This window comes from Acomys minous, assembly GCF_964271855.1.
Source record: "Acomys minous genome assembly, chromosome: 20".
Lineage (NCBI taxonomy): Eukaryota > Metazoa > Chordata > Mammalia > Rodentia > Muridae > Acomys > Acomys minous.
In genome coordinates, this window is record NC_140502.1 from 19,401,808 (window position 1) to 19,414,963 (window position 13,156).

At 58.8% G+C, this 13,156-nt stretch overlaps 1 protein-coding gene across 1 annotated transcript in view; it reads left to right on the forward strand.

Moving 5' to 3' along the window:
* SYMPK (symplekin scaffold protein) overlaps window positions 1-13,112 on the forward strand; it is a 32,150-nt gene extending 19,038 nt beyond the window's left edge. The window contains exons 12-27 of the mRNA XM_084771029.1: window positions 673-877; window positions 1,531-1,681; window positions 2,768-3,003; window positions 3,479-3,560; window positions 4,214-4,327; window positions 5,004-5,151; window positions 5,767-5,927; window positions 6,860-6,968; window positions 7,219-7,319; window positions 7,771-7,861; window positions 8,581-8,682; window positions 10,962-11,149; window positions 11,800-11,976; window positions 12,113-12,208; window positions 12,463-12,795; window positions 12,908-13,112. Of these exons, the coding sequence (XP_084627155.1) occupies window positions 673-877; window positions 1,531-1,681; window positions 2,768-3,003; window positions 3,479-3,560; window positions 4,214-4,327; window positions 5,004-5,151; window positions 5,767-5,927; window positions 6,860-6,968; window positions 7,219-7,319; window positions 7,771-7,861; window positions 8,581-8,682; window positions 10,962-11,149; window positions 11,800-11,976; window positions 12,113-12,208; window positions 12,463-12,795; window positions 12,908-13,036 (2,423 nt within the window). The 3' untranslated portion in view covers window positions 13,037-13,112. The remainder of the gene's footprint in view (window positions 1-672; window positions 878-1,530; window positions 1,682-2,767; window positions 3,004-3,478; window positions 3,561-4,213; window positions 4,328-5,003; window positions 5,152-5,766; window positions 5,928-6,859; window positions 6,969-7,218; window positions 7,320-7,770; window positions 7,862-8,580; window positions 8,683-10,961; window positions 11,150-11,799; window positions 11,977-12,112; window positions 12,209-12,462; window positions 12,796-12,907) is intronic.
* The last annotated feature ends 44 nt before the right edge of the window (window positions 13,113-13,156 follow it).

Consider the following 13,156-nt stretch of genomic DNA (forward strand, 5'->3'; position numbering starts at 1 on the left):
CAAGCCCAAAGACTTGGGTTCGATTTCCGGAATCCACATGATGGAAGGAGAACCCTGCACACATGCACCCTGCCATCTGCACACGCATGAGCGAGAAGTATAAGGGCTTGTGTCTTGATGCCCACGGCCACAGAAGAGCCAAGGAGTGTCCTGGGTCCCACGGGTGACCTGACTCAAAAAACAAAGTGGGGCTGGTTGAATAGCTCGGCTGCCAATGCTGCCTGCTGCCACACCCAAACACCTGAGTTTAATCTTAGGGACCCATAGAGAGAGAACCAATTCTACAAAATTGTCCTCTGACCTCTGTACAAATACACAACACAGAAGTAAAAATTTTAAAAAAAAAGTGAGGAAGGGTGGTAGCACACACTTTTTAAACCTCAGATCCCTTAGTCTGAGGCCTGTCTGGTGTACACAGTGAGTCCAGGCCAGTCAGGGCTGCACAGTGAGACTCTGTGTGCACCTCTTCACATGTGTGCACAGTCTAGCACACCAACACACACGCCACACAAGGTGTTTATGCAGGCCACACAGACAACTCTAAAGAGGACCTGCTTGTGGTGTAGCTCAGGAGTGAAGCTGTTTGCCAGGCGGGCCTCCCCGTGAGTGCAGCTCGCACGGCTGAGGCTGCCGTGTGGGGGCGGGGCTGATGTGGTGGGGGCCTCTGTCCAGGTGTGGAGCAGACAAAGCAGTGCAAAGAGGAGCCCAAGGAAGAGAAGGTGGTGAAGCCGGAGAGTGTCCTGATCAAGCGGCGCCTGTCAGTGCAGGGCCAGGCCATCTCTGTGGTGGGCTCTCTGAGCACCATGTCTCCCTTGGAAGAGGAGGTACCCCAGGCCAAGAGGAGGCCAGAGCCCATCATCCCCGTCACACAGCCACGGTGAGTCCTCTCCAGCTGGGATGTGGCCCCTGCCCCATGAGTGTGTCCGTGAGTACAAGGCTGAGGGCTGGGCCAGCTCCCCCTACTCCAGAGTCAGCACAGGGACGGCCAAGCGTTTGTAGGTTTCTGTGGCCACACCTCTTTCTGTGACGTTGGGAGAGTGGTGGTAGAGTGACTAAGTTAGAAATCTTGGGGCCACACATAAGGGGGGCAATGAGGTGGTTAGTATGGTTCCTAACGTGCAGTAGGAGCTCCTGGATGTCACCACATCTTTATTTTTCCCATCAGTTTTATCATAGAATCAAGCTCAACCCCACCTGAGCATCACTTAAACGTTAGCTGCTTCCTTGCAGCCTCTTGCTCCCCGCCCCATTCCGTCCTCACCCTGTTCAGGGCCTGTGCTTACTCTTCTCCATCTGACCCCTTCTGGCCCCAGCCTGTTCTCACAGGGAGACACCCTCCTTGGCAAAAACAGTTTCAATTTCCTCCTGGCTCTGGCATCCTGGCCTGTTGAGCCTCACTCACTCAGGGAGTTCAGAGGTGGCTGTGTGATGTGTGTGTCTGTGTGGCCCAGTCCCTGGGCTGGGGCCACCAGACAGACTAGGCTGCAGAAAGCATGCCAAGTCACTGTCCATGTCTGTGCCCTTATGTAGGCTGGCAGGCGCCGGTGGGCGCAAGAAGATCTTCCGGCTGAGCGACGTGCTGAAGCCCCTGACAGATGCCCAAGTGGAAGCCATGAAGCTGGGGGCCGTGAAGCGGATCCTGAGGGCTGAGAAGGCTGTGGCCTGCAGTGGCGCGGCCCAGGTGTGCTCCTCAGCTTCATGAAGAGTCCTTGTGGCTCCACCCCCCTGACACCCCTCCCACCCCGCTCTGGCGCCCAGAACCCCTGCTTCAGGCTTGAGTGCCCCCTGCAGAGTCAGAGCAGCAGTCTTGCAGGGTTGTGTGTTGAGGCAGCTCTGATTCAAGTATTTTGCTTTGTTTAATGTATGTGTATATGTGTTTGCCTGCATGGGTTTATATGCACCGTGTGTGTGCAGGAGCCCACAGAGGCCAGGAGTGGATGGCAGATCCCCAGGAACTGGAGTTAACAAGGAACCTACCAGCGAGTTACAGCAATCCACGTGGGTGCTGGAATCCAAATGCAAGGCCTCTGCGAGAGCAGCAGTGCTCATAACCACTGAGCCAGCGCTCCAACCTTTACTTTCTGATGTGTTTGCTTGCTTGCTTTGTTGTTGGGAGTTTTCGAGACAAAGCCTCTCTGTGTAGCCCTGGCTGTCCTGGAACTCACTCTATAGACCAGGCTGGCCCCTAACTCAGAGATCTGCCTGCCTCTGCCTCCCAAGTGCTAGGACTAAAGGCGTGCGCCACCACTCCAGGCCTTTTCTTACATTTTAAGTATTTATTTGTTTTTGTGTGTGTTGTTTGATGTGGACAATTTAGCCTGAACAAAGGCGTGGCTTTCACCCCCAGTGCCACAGAGCGTTCTGGGTGATAGCAATACCATGTAGTTTTTTTCTGGGTTTTCACCCACATCCTCTTCATGCCTAGAGGTGACGAGGAGAATCTGGAGGATCTTTTCCTCTGCACTGAAGTACCTAGTTACGTCTGGGAGCCTGGGGTGGTTAGGTGACAGTCAACAGTTTGTTTCTTCCTTGTCCACTGCACACTAGTGAGACTGGTGTTTATGCCTCTTCATGCTGCCTTCCTTGATTGGTTGTTGGCTGATTTAGTTTTCTGAGACGAAATCTCACTCACCAGGCTGGTCTTGAACTTGAGCAGTCTGGGTGCCAGGATTGCAGATGTTAGCCTCTGTACCCAGTTTATATGGTGTTCGCACCAGGCGTGACTGGAAGGCCCACTATACTGACATACTTGCTCACCTACCCCCAGGTGCGCATCAAGATCCTGGCCAGCCTGGTAACGCAGTTTGACTCTGGACTCAAGGCAGAGGTGCTGTCCTTCATCCTGGAAGATGTCCGGGCCCGGCTGGACCTGGCTTTTGCCTGGCTCTACCAGGAGTACAACGCCTACCTGGCAGCAGGGGCCTCCGGCACTCTGGACAAGTATGAGGACTGCCTCATCCGCCTGCTCTCGGGACTGCAGGAGAAACCGGACCAGAAGGATGGGTGAGGGCTTGGCGGAAGCCCATGTGCCCTCCTGTGTCTCACTTCCCTTTCCTCCTTGGTCCACCCAAACTTGCCCTCCCCATGTCCCTCTCTGTCTCCCATGTTCTCGCTCCCTATAGAAGATGCTCTGTGGGAGGGCTCGGGGGCCGGTCATCAGGCTCACTCCAGACTCCGCTACTTGGTCTGAGTGGCCTCTCACCCTCTGCTGACTGCTGACAATCGGACAGTGGCTCAGTGGTAGAGCACAGCCTGCACACAAAGGAAGCCCTGGGTCGCATTCCTCGTTTTAGCAAAAGGAGCAACTCGTTAGAGAGCATCTGTACCCTACCTATCCGCCAGTTGGCAGCGTTGAGGCACCGGCCTGCCCCTGTCTGAAGCTGGGCCCAGGGCTGGGGAAGCTGTGTGTGCTGCTTGGGCCCCTGTATGTGGCTTCTTTGCTGCACCTGTCCAAAGGGACCTGGTCTTTCTTGAGCAGGATTTTCACCAAGGTGGTTTTGGAGGCCCCGCTGATCACCGAGAGTGCCTTGGACGTGATACGGAGGTACTGTGAGGATGAGGTGAGCAGGCCGCAGATGTGTGGAGGAGGCAGGCCTGGGGACTGGGGCGGGAGGGGGAAGGCAGGGAGGCAGGCCTGGGGACTGGGGACTGGGGGGGGTGGGCAGGGAGGCAGGCCTGGGGACTGGGGACTGGGGGGGGTGGGCAGGGAGGCAGGCCTGGGGACTGGGGGGGGGCAGGGAGGCAGGCCTGGAGACTGGGGACTGGGGGGGGGGCAGGGAGGCAGGCCTGGAGACTGGGGACTGGGGGGGGGCAGGGAGGCAGGCCTGGGGACTGGGGACTGGGGGGGGCAGGGAGGCAGGCCTGGGGACTGGGGGGGGGCAGGGAGGCAGGCCTGGAGACTGGGGACTGGGGGGGGGGCAGGGAGGCAGGCCTGGGGACTGGGGACTGGGGGTGGGCAGGGAGGCAGGCCTGGGGACTGGGGACTGGGGGTGGGCAGGGAGGCAGGCCTGGGGACTGGGGACTGGGGGGGGCAGGGAGGCAGGCCTGGGGACTGGGGACTGGGGGGGGCAGGGAGGCAGGCCTGGGGACTGGGGACTGGGGGGGGCAGGGAGGCAGGCCTGGGGACTGGGGTGGGGGCAGGGAGGCGGGACTGGGGACTTGGGGGACGGGCAGGGAGGCACAGCCGACTGAGCATTGGTTGCACCGTCTGCAGAGTCGCGCCTACCTAGGCATGTCGACGCTCGGAGACCTGATCTTCAAGCGCCCTTCTCGCCAGTTCCAGTACCTGCACGTGCTCCTCGACCTCAGCTCCCATGAGAAGGACAGGGTGAGCGTGCGCTATAGCCAGCCAGCCTTGCTTTCCTTCTCCACAAAACTCAGCCTTTCCATGTACCATGGTGTGGCGTCACCACGGAGTCGGGGCTGTCCTGACCCTGCATGGACACGTGCCCATTCTCTCTCCTCACTCGAGTTGGGCAACTGTCACCTGGGCGGCAGCAGTAAAGGAGCTGTGTGACCACAGACAGGGTGACGTCACGGTGTACGGTTCCTAGGTATCTGTCCAGAGGGGTGGGGTTCAGGGAGCTTCCTGGAGGAGGAGACGTGTGAGATAACCGTGAGCGTCGCAGCTGTGCCCTAGATGAGACACGTGCTCAGGCGGCACACCACTGCCACAGCCCTGTGCTGTCGCTTGGTACTGACTCATGCTGAAGACCAGACCCTGGTCTCCGCTCCCGGCAGATGGTGTCTGAGTGGAATGAAGCTCGCACGGTGACGCGTGTTCCAGGCAATGGGCTGCCTGTCCTGCCAAGTTCCAAAGCCAAGGCCGTTTGACAGGGAGAGGACTGACGAGTGAGCTAGGCAGGGGACAAGATGGATCTGAGAAGTGCAGCAGCCGCAGCTGGGGATACAGGCCCTGCTGGCCTGGCCTCAGGCCTGGCTTGTGTCTCTGCAGTGCAGCAGGTTCTCATGCCCCCCCCCCATCTTGCCCCTTCTGCCCTCAGGTGCGCTCCCAGGCCCTGCTCTTCATTAAGCGCATGTATGAGAAGGAGCAGCTTCGAGAGTATGTGGAGAAATTCGCCCTCAACTACCTGCAGCTCCTGGTCCACCCCAACCCGCCCTCAGTGCTGTTCGGAGCTGACAAGGACACAGGTTTGGTGCAGGTTCATCTGACTTGTGTTGAGCTCCACCCAGCCCGTAGAATGGCTGCTGGATAGGAGCAAGGAGGGCCCAGACAGACAGACAGACGGACATGGGACTGCAGGGGTGAGAAACTAGAGGGCCAGGAGAGCAACCTGTGGGTTCCAGGGTCATCTCAGGCCACGCCCCTTAGCGCAGCCCCAGATGCCGCCAAACAAAAGGCCTGGCAGGAGCTGGTGTGGCAGAGGTGCTTCCCTGCCGCACAGATGGTGGCCCAAAGGCTCAGCGGCGAGGGCTTTCTGCCAGCTATCAGTAGGGAGGGCGGCAGGACTGCCAGGTGGGCTGCCCCACGTAGTGCCTGACAGATAGCCGATGTGAGAGCATTTCTGTTGGGGCCGTAGGCAGTGGTGACAGGACTTGGGGGGTGCAGGGTTGGGTTCGCACTGTAGAAGGACCTTCAGCTGCCTTGGGCTTGGTGTTGGGAGGAGCTCCTACTCTTTTTTTCCACGCGCCGCCTTTTCCCGCTGACTTCGCTGAGAAGCACGGGCACTGGGGACAGAGCTTTGGGAAGGAAATATAGGCCTCTGTTGACTCATGGCCCCGGTCCGTCCTGTTCTGTCCTGTCAGAGGTGGCCGCGCCCTGGACGGAGGAGACAGTGAAGCAGTGTTTGTATCTGTATCTGGCTCTCCTGCCTCAGAACCACAAGCTGATCCACGAGCTGGCAGCTGTGTACACCGAGGCCATCGCTGACATCAAGCGGACAGTCCTGAGGGTCATCGAGCAGCCGGTGAGGCCCCTGGCCCAGCGCCTGCTGCTGCTTGGGTGTCTGCCTCAGCGGGCACAAAGGGCTGTCACCTGATCCATGGCTTTGGCTTGGGGTGGTCCTCCCATCATTCTTCAGCTCGTGAGAAGGCCCAGGGTGGCTCAGGTACAGAGCCTGGGGTGGGCACTCCTAGCTCCGTGTCCTGCCTTTGCACTCCTCACTGTGCCCTGACATAAGGGGTGCAGGCCAGTCCCCCAAGCAGTGCCCTCCTTAGCGTCTGAGCCACAGGGCCACACCATGAGAAAGCAGTTTAGATGGGTACTCGGGTTGCTGCTGGGCTCAGAACCCCTATTTTACGTGTCAGCTCTGCCCCCTGATTTTGTTTTGTTATTGGAGCGAGTCTCATTAGCTAGAAGAGCCTCTTGCCTCGGCCTCCTGAGTGCCAGGGTTATAGGTGTGCACAGCCCTGCCCTTGTGACATTTTGTTTTTTCGTGACAGGGTTTCTCTGTGTAGCCTTGGCTGTCTGAACTCACTTTGTAGACCAGGCTGGCCTTGAACTCACATCAGTCTGCCTGCCTCTGCCTCCTGAGTGCTGGGAGTAAAGGCTCGTGACATTTTTATTATGGAAAATTCTAGTAGAAGTGAAGGGAGAGGGGAGGTTGTGTGCCTTGGTGTCCATCACACTGCAGCAGCTGCCTGAGTCTGGCCTGCACCCTCGGCCACACTGGACTGAGCAGTGGCTGTGGACGGGAGGCAGGACCAGGGAAACCTCCCTAGGTGCTGCAGCGCAGGTTGGGCATGGGAGGTTTGGGACAGTTGGGGTGCTGACCTGCCAGGGATGAAGTCTCTGAGCTGACACTAGGAGAGACCTGGGACCCAGTGGCCTTCAGCACCCCAGCTTCTGCAGCCTCCTCAAATGTTCACGGTAACCTGGTCTTGCCGATTCTGCCTTTAGATCCGAGGGATGGGCATGAACTCACCAGAGCTGCTGCTGCTGGTGGAGAACTGCCCCAAGGGGGCAGAGACCCTGGTCACCCGCTGCCTGCACAGCCTCACTGACAAAGGTGCCTGCCCCCCTCCAGCCTTCCCCTCCATCCCACCTGCTCCTCCCCTGCCAGGGGGTGGAATGGCTAAGTCCCCAGTGACTGCACCCCTGTGGGCTTCTTCCACCCTGGGAGCTACGTTTAGGAAAGCAGAGACTGGGGACCCTGCTCTGGAATTGCGCTGCCCCTCTCATATGCCTATCTCTGCCCCTAACCCATGCTTACTTCCTCTGGCCCCTCCACAACTCTGCTTTTCTCTGTCTTCCTGAAGTACCGCCATCCCCAGAACTGGTGAAGCGGGTCCGGGACCTGTACCACAAGCGGCTGCCGGACGTGCGCTTCCTCATCCCTGTGCTCAATGGGTTGGAGAAGGTAGGGCAGGCGGGGAGGAGCAGCTGGCCAGCCCGCTCCCGCTGTAGATGGGACGGAGGCTTCTGAGAGCAGTGGGGGGACCCATCTTGCCCCTGTAGTCAGTAATTGTACAGTGTGCTTTGGAGCTGGTCCCCAGGCCATTCTCAGCCTGCTCAGGTGTCATAGCAGCATCCACTCTGTATGTGTGTAAGTATTAAACCATTGTCCCTGGCCTGTGGGAAACACCCCAGCAGGAGCAGATCTCAACAAGGCAGTATGCCTAGTGAGTTGGGGACCAAGGGTACATCATCCCCTCACATGGGAGCGAGGGGGACACTGTCTATTAGGGGTAGGCAGCAGCTTTGTGGAAGGGGGGGGCCTGTGTTGGGAGGCTCGGCCTCACTGGGGTGAGTAGGTGTGTAGCGGGGTCTCCCAGCCCATATCACTCTTTCCCCCCCACCCTCCCCCTCAGAAAGAGGTGATCCAGGCCCTGCCCAAGCTCATCAAACTGAACCCTATCGTGGTGAAGGAGGTCTTCAACCGCCTGCTGGGCACCCAGCATGGTAGGTGCCCTCCCTCCTAGCCAGCCTTCAGCTTACCTCCTGGCACGCAGGTCGCGCAGGAAGGCTGCCGTGTCCTAGGAGACTAGGGTCTCTGTTGTCCTCCTCATTTCCCTCCGCCCTCCCAGCCCCAAGTGCTACATGGGTTCTCATCCTGAGAGCCAGAGTGTCCACTGTGGTGAGAAACAAAAGAAAACATGTTCGAGGAGGGAAAATAGCCATGGATGTGAACGAGCTCCTTATCCCTGGTTCCTGTGGCCACAGTTAGGGACACCGTAGGGAGATGTAGCTCCATGGCATGTCCGGTCTCCCCTCCTACAGCAGGAGGCCACCTCTGCGAAGTGCCTTTTCCCACCACTGTTTGCCCCAACGCAGCAAAGGTTCAAGCCACTCCACCATTCAGTGACAGCCTAGCCTTGCGCTGCCCTGTCCTATCCTGCCCTGCTTAACCTGTAACTGCCCATGGTCCTGTGCTGGGTAGAGTTAGTGCTGGGATAGCTGGGCCCACAGGGCAGTGGGACAGTGGGGCTACAGCAAGGCAGCTCTCACAGGGTGGGGGGCAGAGTGCTGAGGGCTCCGGGCCTCCTCTTCCACTCTTACCTTTTGTCCCCATCCCCGAAGAAGCAGAGGTGCCTCAACTGTCCCTCAGCCCTGGCCTGAGTCCCAGCTATTTGCTGCAGCCCCTCTGTAGTCTTCTCCCTTCCCTGTTGCCCCCGCTGCAGGTGAAGGGAACTCGGCCTTGTCCCCCCTGAACCCTGGAGAGCTGTTGATTGCATTGCACAACATTGACTCGGTGAAGTGTGACATGAAATCTATCATCAAAGGTGAGGCGCCCCCATTCCCACATGGCCCAGCTCCCACAGCCGGGCAGAGAGCCTCGTCGCCTGCATGGCCCCCCTGGGTTGAAGACTGACTATGGCCTGCTGCCATGCCCGCCCCATCCCGGCCTCCATGTAAAGCACACCCAGCTGTGCCCTGACGTCAGGTGCTCTGTCCTGGGGAGTGAGGGCCCTCCCTCCCACCCTACTGTGAGGCGCTCACGGAAGCAGAGCCCACAGAGCAAGGCAGGGGCACAGGGCTTCTGCTGGCAAGGGCTGAGGTAGCAGAGGGCCTCTGCAACAGGGGCTTGGTGACGGGCTGGCAGGCGTCCCCTGCCCAGGCATCCCACTGAGCCAGGCTCTCCTTTGATGCCACAACCCGTTCCTGCCACCCACAAGATGCTGGTGAGTGTGATATAGTTAGGACACAGTTCACAGAAGCTTTAGGTCACCAGGGTCACACGGAAGCTAGTCATGTGACATACCTGAGCCAAACTGGACAGACCAAGAAGGCCTCTGCCCATGAACCTCCCCTGGGAAGACATCAACATTTCCCGCCTTTCTTCCTTCCCTCAGAGACTTGTGGGCCAGATCAGCTCTGTCCCAGGAGAAGCTCCTGCCTGTAACTCACCCTCTCTGCTCACTTTAGCTTGGCTTCCTCTTTGTCCCTGCCTTTCTGTTCTTTAGGGACTGCTTTCCTAGCCTTCCTCAGCAGCTCCTGACAGGAGAGGGGTCAAGAAGACAAAGCAGGGGAGGCAGCAGGCCACAGGTGAAGGGGTTGGGGACAGGTCTCAAAGGGTGTGCTCCAGAGTTGGGGGCTGTAGAGACAGACAGACAGACACACACACACACACACACACACACACACACACACACACACACACACACACACACACAGGGTTTTGTTTTAATTTTTATATGCTGGAAATGAACCTTCATGTGCTGTCTAAGTATTCCACCACCAGCCACTCCATCCTCGATACCGTAAACGCAGTGAGAACACTGTTGGCCCCATAGCAGCCCATTCTTAAGGGCCCTTTATGCATAATTTGGAAGGATTTGGAAACATAGCTACCTTGGATCCAGAGTAGAAACCCAGTCACAAAGAGGGAAGGGAGGGTCCTGCCAAAGCCGCACAGGTGCCTAGTAGACTGACAGTTTCACTTCCTCTAGGCTGGCTGGGCCCCAGCAGCCCACTGCTCTCACCACATCTCAACCGTCTGCTCAGGGAAAATCCCAGCACCCTGCCCAGCCAATAAGCAGTCCCAACACAGTGCTGGGGACACAGCTGGGACAGGCTGCCCTGTCCAGCCTGGCTGGGACGCAGGCAGGGCTTTCTGAAATGGGGCCACCTTTAGTGAGCAGAAACAATAGGGACGAGCTGATAGGGAACTGATGCTCATCAGATTTAGGGCCGAGCAGAGGTTTAAGGAAAGAAATTGGCCTTAGCCTCTGGGATGGAGAAGAGCCCTTGGGCTTCTGAAAGGAAAAGGCTGGAGTCTGAGTGGGAAGCCCGAGGGGAGGCGAGTCAGAGCCCGCTTCCACAGGGCAGGCCTCTGCCCTTCAGCCTGCACATCTGCTCAGTGTCCCTCTCTTTGGACCTTCTCCTTACAGGACCACCCTCCCTTCCATTGGCCTCTCGGGGGTTGGGGCTGGGGCTTTTTTCTAGCTCAATAAAGACTTCCTGGTTAACACACTTACATGGCCAGTGGTGTTTGGGGAAGGACTTCAGAGGCAGCTCCTGAGATCGCCCCTCAGCTCAGTCCACCCTGACACTGCCACCCACTCCCAGGAGCTAGACCCCAAGCAAGGCCTGCTCCATGCTTGCTGTGGATGCTGGCTTCAGTTGGGCCCTCACCACCGCCTCCCACTTCTGTTTCTCTCTCATGTGTTCCGTTTCAAGTCTGACCTGCACCATCACAGACAGCCTGCTGGCAGAGACCCACCCTGCTTCCTCTGGGGACGCTAGGGGTGACAGCAGCTCTCACCCCTTCCCCTTAGTGTGCTCTGGCCACTCTTTAGGTTAGGGCAGGCCCAGAGTTTGGCAGCACGCTCTCCACCCCACTCCTCAAGGCTGTGCTTGGGGAAGAGGCTGGTCTCACAGTTGGTCCACCATAAGTTATTTAGGGGTTGGGAGCATCTGCCTGTCCACTAGGGGAAGGACCATTAAGCATCTTCATAACCGGCCTTTTGTGGTCGGGGTGGAAAAGCTTGGGAAGTGGGATTCCCACTTAATGGGGGACATTCAGGCAGAGAGGACAGGCCCACTCTCCGCCTCCTCACAGCCACCAACCTGTGTTTTGCGGAGCGGAATGTGTACACGTCGGAAGTGCTAGCTGTGGTGATGCAGCAGCTGATGGAGCAAAGCCCCCTGCCCATGCTGCTCATGCGGACCGTCATCCAGTCCCTGACCATGTACCCCCGCCTGGGGGGCTTCGTCATGAACATCCTGGCCCGCCTCATCATGAAGCAGGTAACCCGCCTGGCTCCGGCAGTGGGCAGGGTCTGCCTCTGGAATACCTTCCTGGAGTGTTACCTCAGACAGGAGCAGTGCGAGCGCCTCCCTTCACCCCCGCCCCAGGCACCGCAGGGCACATAGCATCCAGTCTGAAGAGACTGGAAATAGAGTGGGGTTTTTTTGGGTGGGGTTAGTTTTCTTTGTAGGGTGGGGAGAGTCTTGCTATGTAGCCCAGAATAACCAAGAACTCAGATCTGTGTTGATCCTTTTGCCTGGATCCTCCGAGTGCTGGGATTACAGGCATGCACCGCCAACTAGAAATGTGCTGTGGAAGTGATAATCAAGTCCGTCCTCCATCCAAAAGCTGGGGCCAGCCCACGGGCTATCCTGTGCAGCACCTCCAGCCTATTAAGTGCCTGATGACACCTGCTAGAGGTGGCTCGGAGAACAGGAAGTGGTGCTGTGCTAGCACTTGGTGCTGTGTAACCTAGGGAGTAGAGGCAGGGTCCCCCTCTTCCCTGGGACAGTTTGCCTGTGAGGAAGGCAAATTCTGGGCTGGCAGGTGTATGAGTCCCGGAGTACACTGTGGAGTGGCAGCATATGGTCTCTGTGGGAAAGAGGTGGCTGCTTGGGCCCGTGCCTAATGGCCCTCTCCTGCCCCACAGGTGTGGAAGTACCCCAAGGTATGGGAGGGCTTCATCAAGTGCTGCCAGCGCACCAAGCCGCAGAGCTTCCAGGTCATCCTGCAGCTGCCTCCGCAGCAGCTTGGCGCGGTCTTTGACAAGTGCCCTGAGCTCCGGGAGCCGCTGCTGGCCCACGTGCGCTCCTTCACCCCCCACCAGGTACCCGTGTGGCAGAGTGGAAGCAGTGAGCCGGAGAGCTCCGGAAGGTCTACTTCCGGGTTGTAGGGTACTGCTGAGAGGTGCCTTTGGCCAGAGCTCCCTACAGCCATGGCCTCCCCTTTTTCCCTTCACCTAGCAAGCACACATCCCCAACTCCATCATGACCATCCTGGAGGCCAGCGGCAAGCAGGAGCCCGAGGTCAAGGAAGCACCTGCAGGGCCCCTGGAAGAGGTGAGGGCAATGTGGCCCACCTGCTTGTGTCCCTTAGCCCAAGAGGCCCCGTTGTTAAACCCACAGTCTCCCAAGGTTGCATCCCTGGTAAAGGGATTCGCCACTCGCTGCCCTGTACCCTGATGGAGAGGCCGAAGTGTGCGCTCCCTGCTTTAAGCAGTCTGTGTGCTTCAGTCTCCTCCATCCTGGGCCACGGATGGGAGGGTCGGGGGAGGGATGAACACTTCCTGAGCTGAGTGCCCCTCCTGCCCCAGGATGACCTGGAGCCCTTGGCTCTGGCCCCGGCTCCTGCCCCAAGACCCCCTCAGGACCTCATCGGCCTGCGATTGGCTCAGGAGAAAGCCCTGAAGCGGCAGCTGGAGGAGGAACAGAAGCTGAAGCCTACCGCCGTGGCGCCCTCGGCCTTAGCGGCCTCCACACCCTCGGGGGCAGCCCGGGCTGGTCCCACCCCGGTTGAGGAGGTTATGGAATACCGGGAGGAGGGTCCGGAATGTGAGACCCCGGCCATCTTCATCAGCATGGACGACGACTCGGGGCTGGCTGAAGCCACACTCCTGGACTCTAGTCTCGAGGGGCCCCTGCCTAAGGTAGGGGCGACAGCCAGAGATGCAGAGGGAAATCAGGAGCGCAGCCCTGGGTGTGGGGCTGAGCGCGCGACCAGCTGTTGACCCGCTGCCCCTTGCTTTTTCTCGCCACCAGGAGGCAGCAACAGTCGGGCCAAACTCCAAGGATGAGCGGAGCCCCCAAAGTCTCAACCACGCTGTGGAAGAAGTCTTGAAGACCTCCAGCCCGGAGGCCAGGGAACCCGAGAGCAAAGGGAACAGCTGACGGCTGCGGGAGTTTGGGGGGAGGGGTGGGCTGGGGCCTTCTGGAGCTTTGCCTTAAATAAAGGTGGTGGCGCTCAGGGCGTGGCTGCAGTGTCTTCTGCAGCGGGCTAGAAACCCTGAA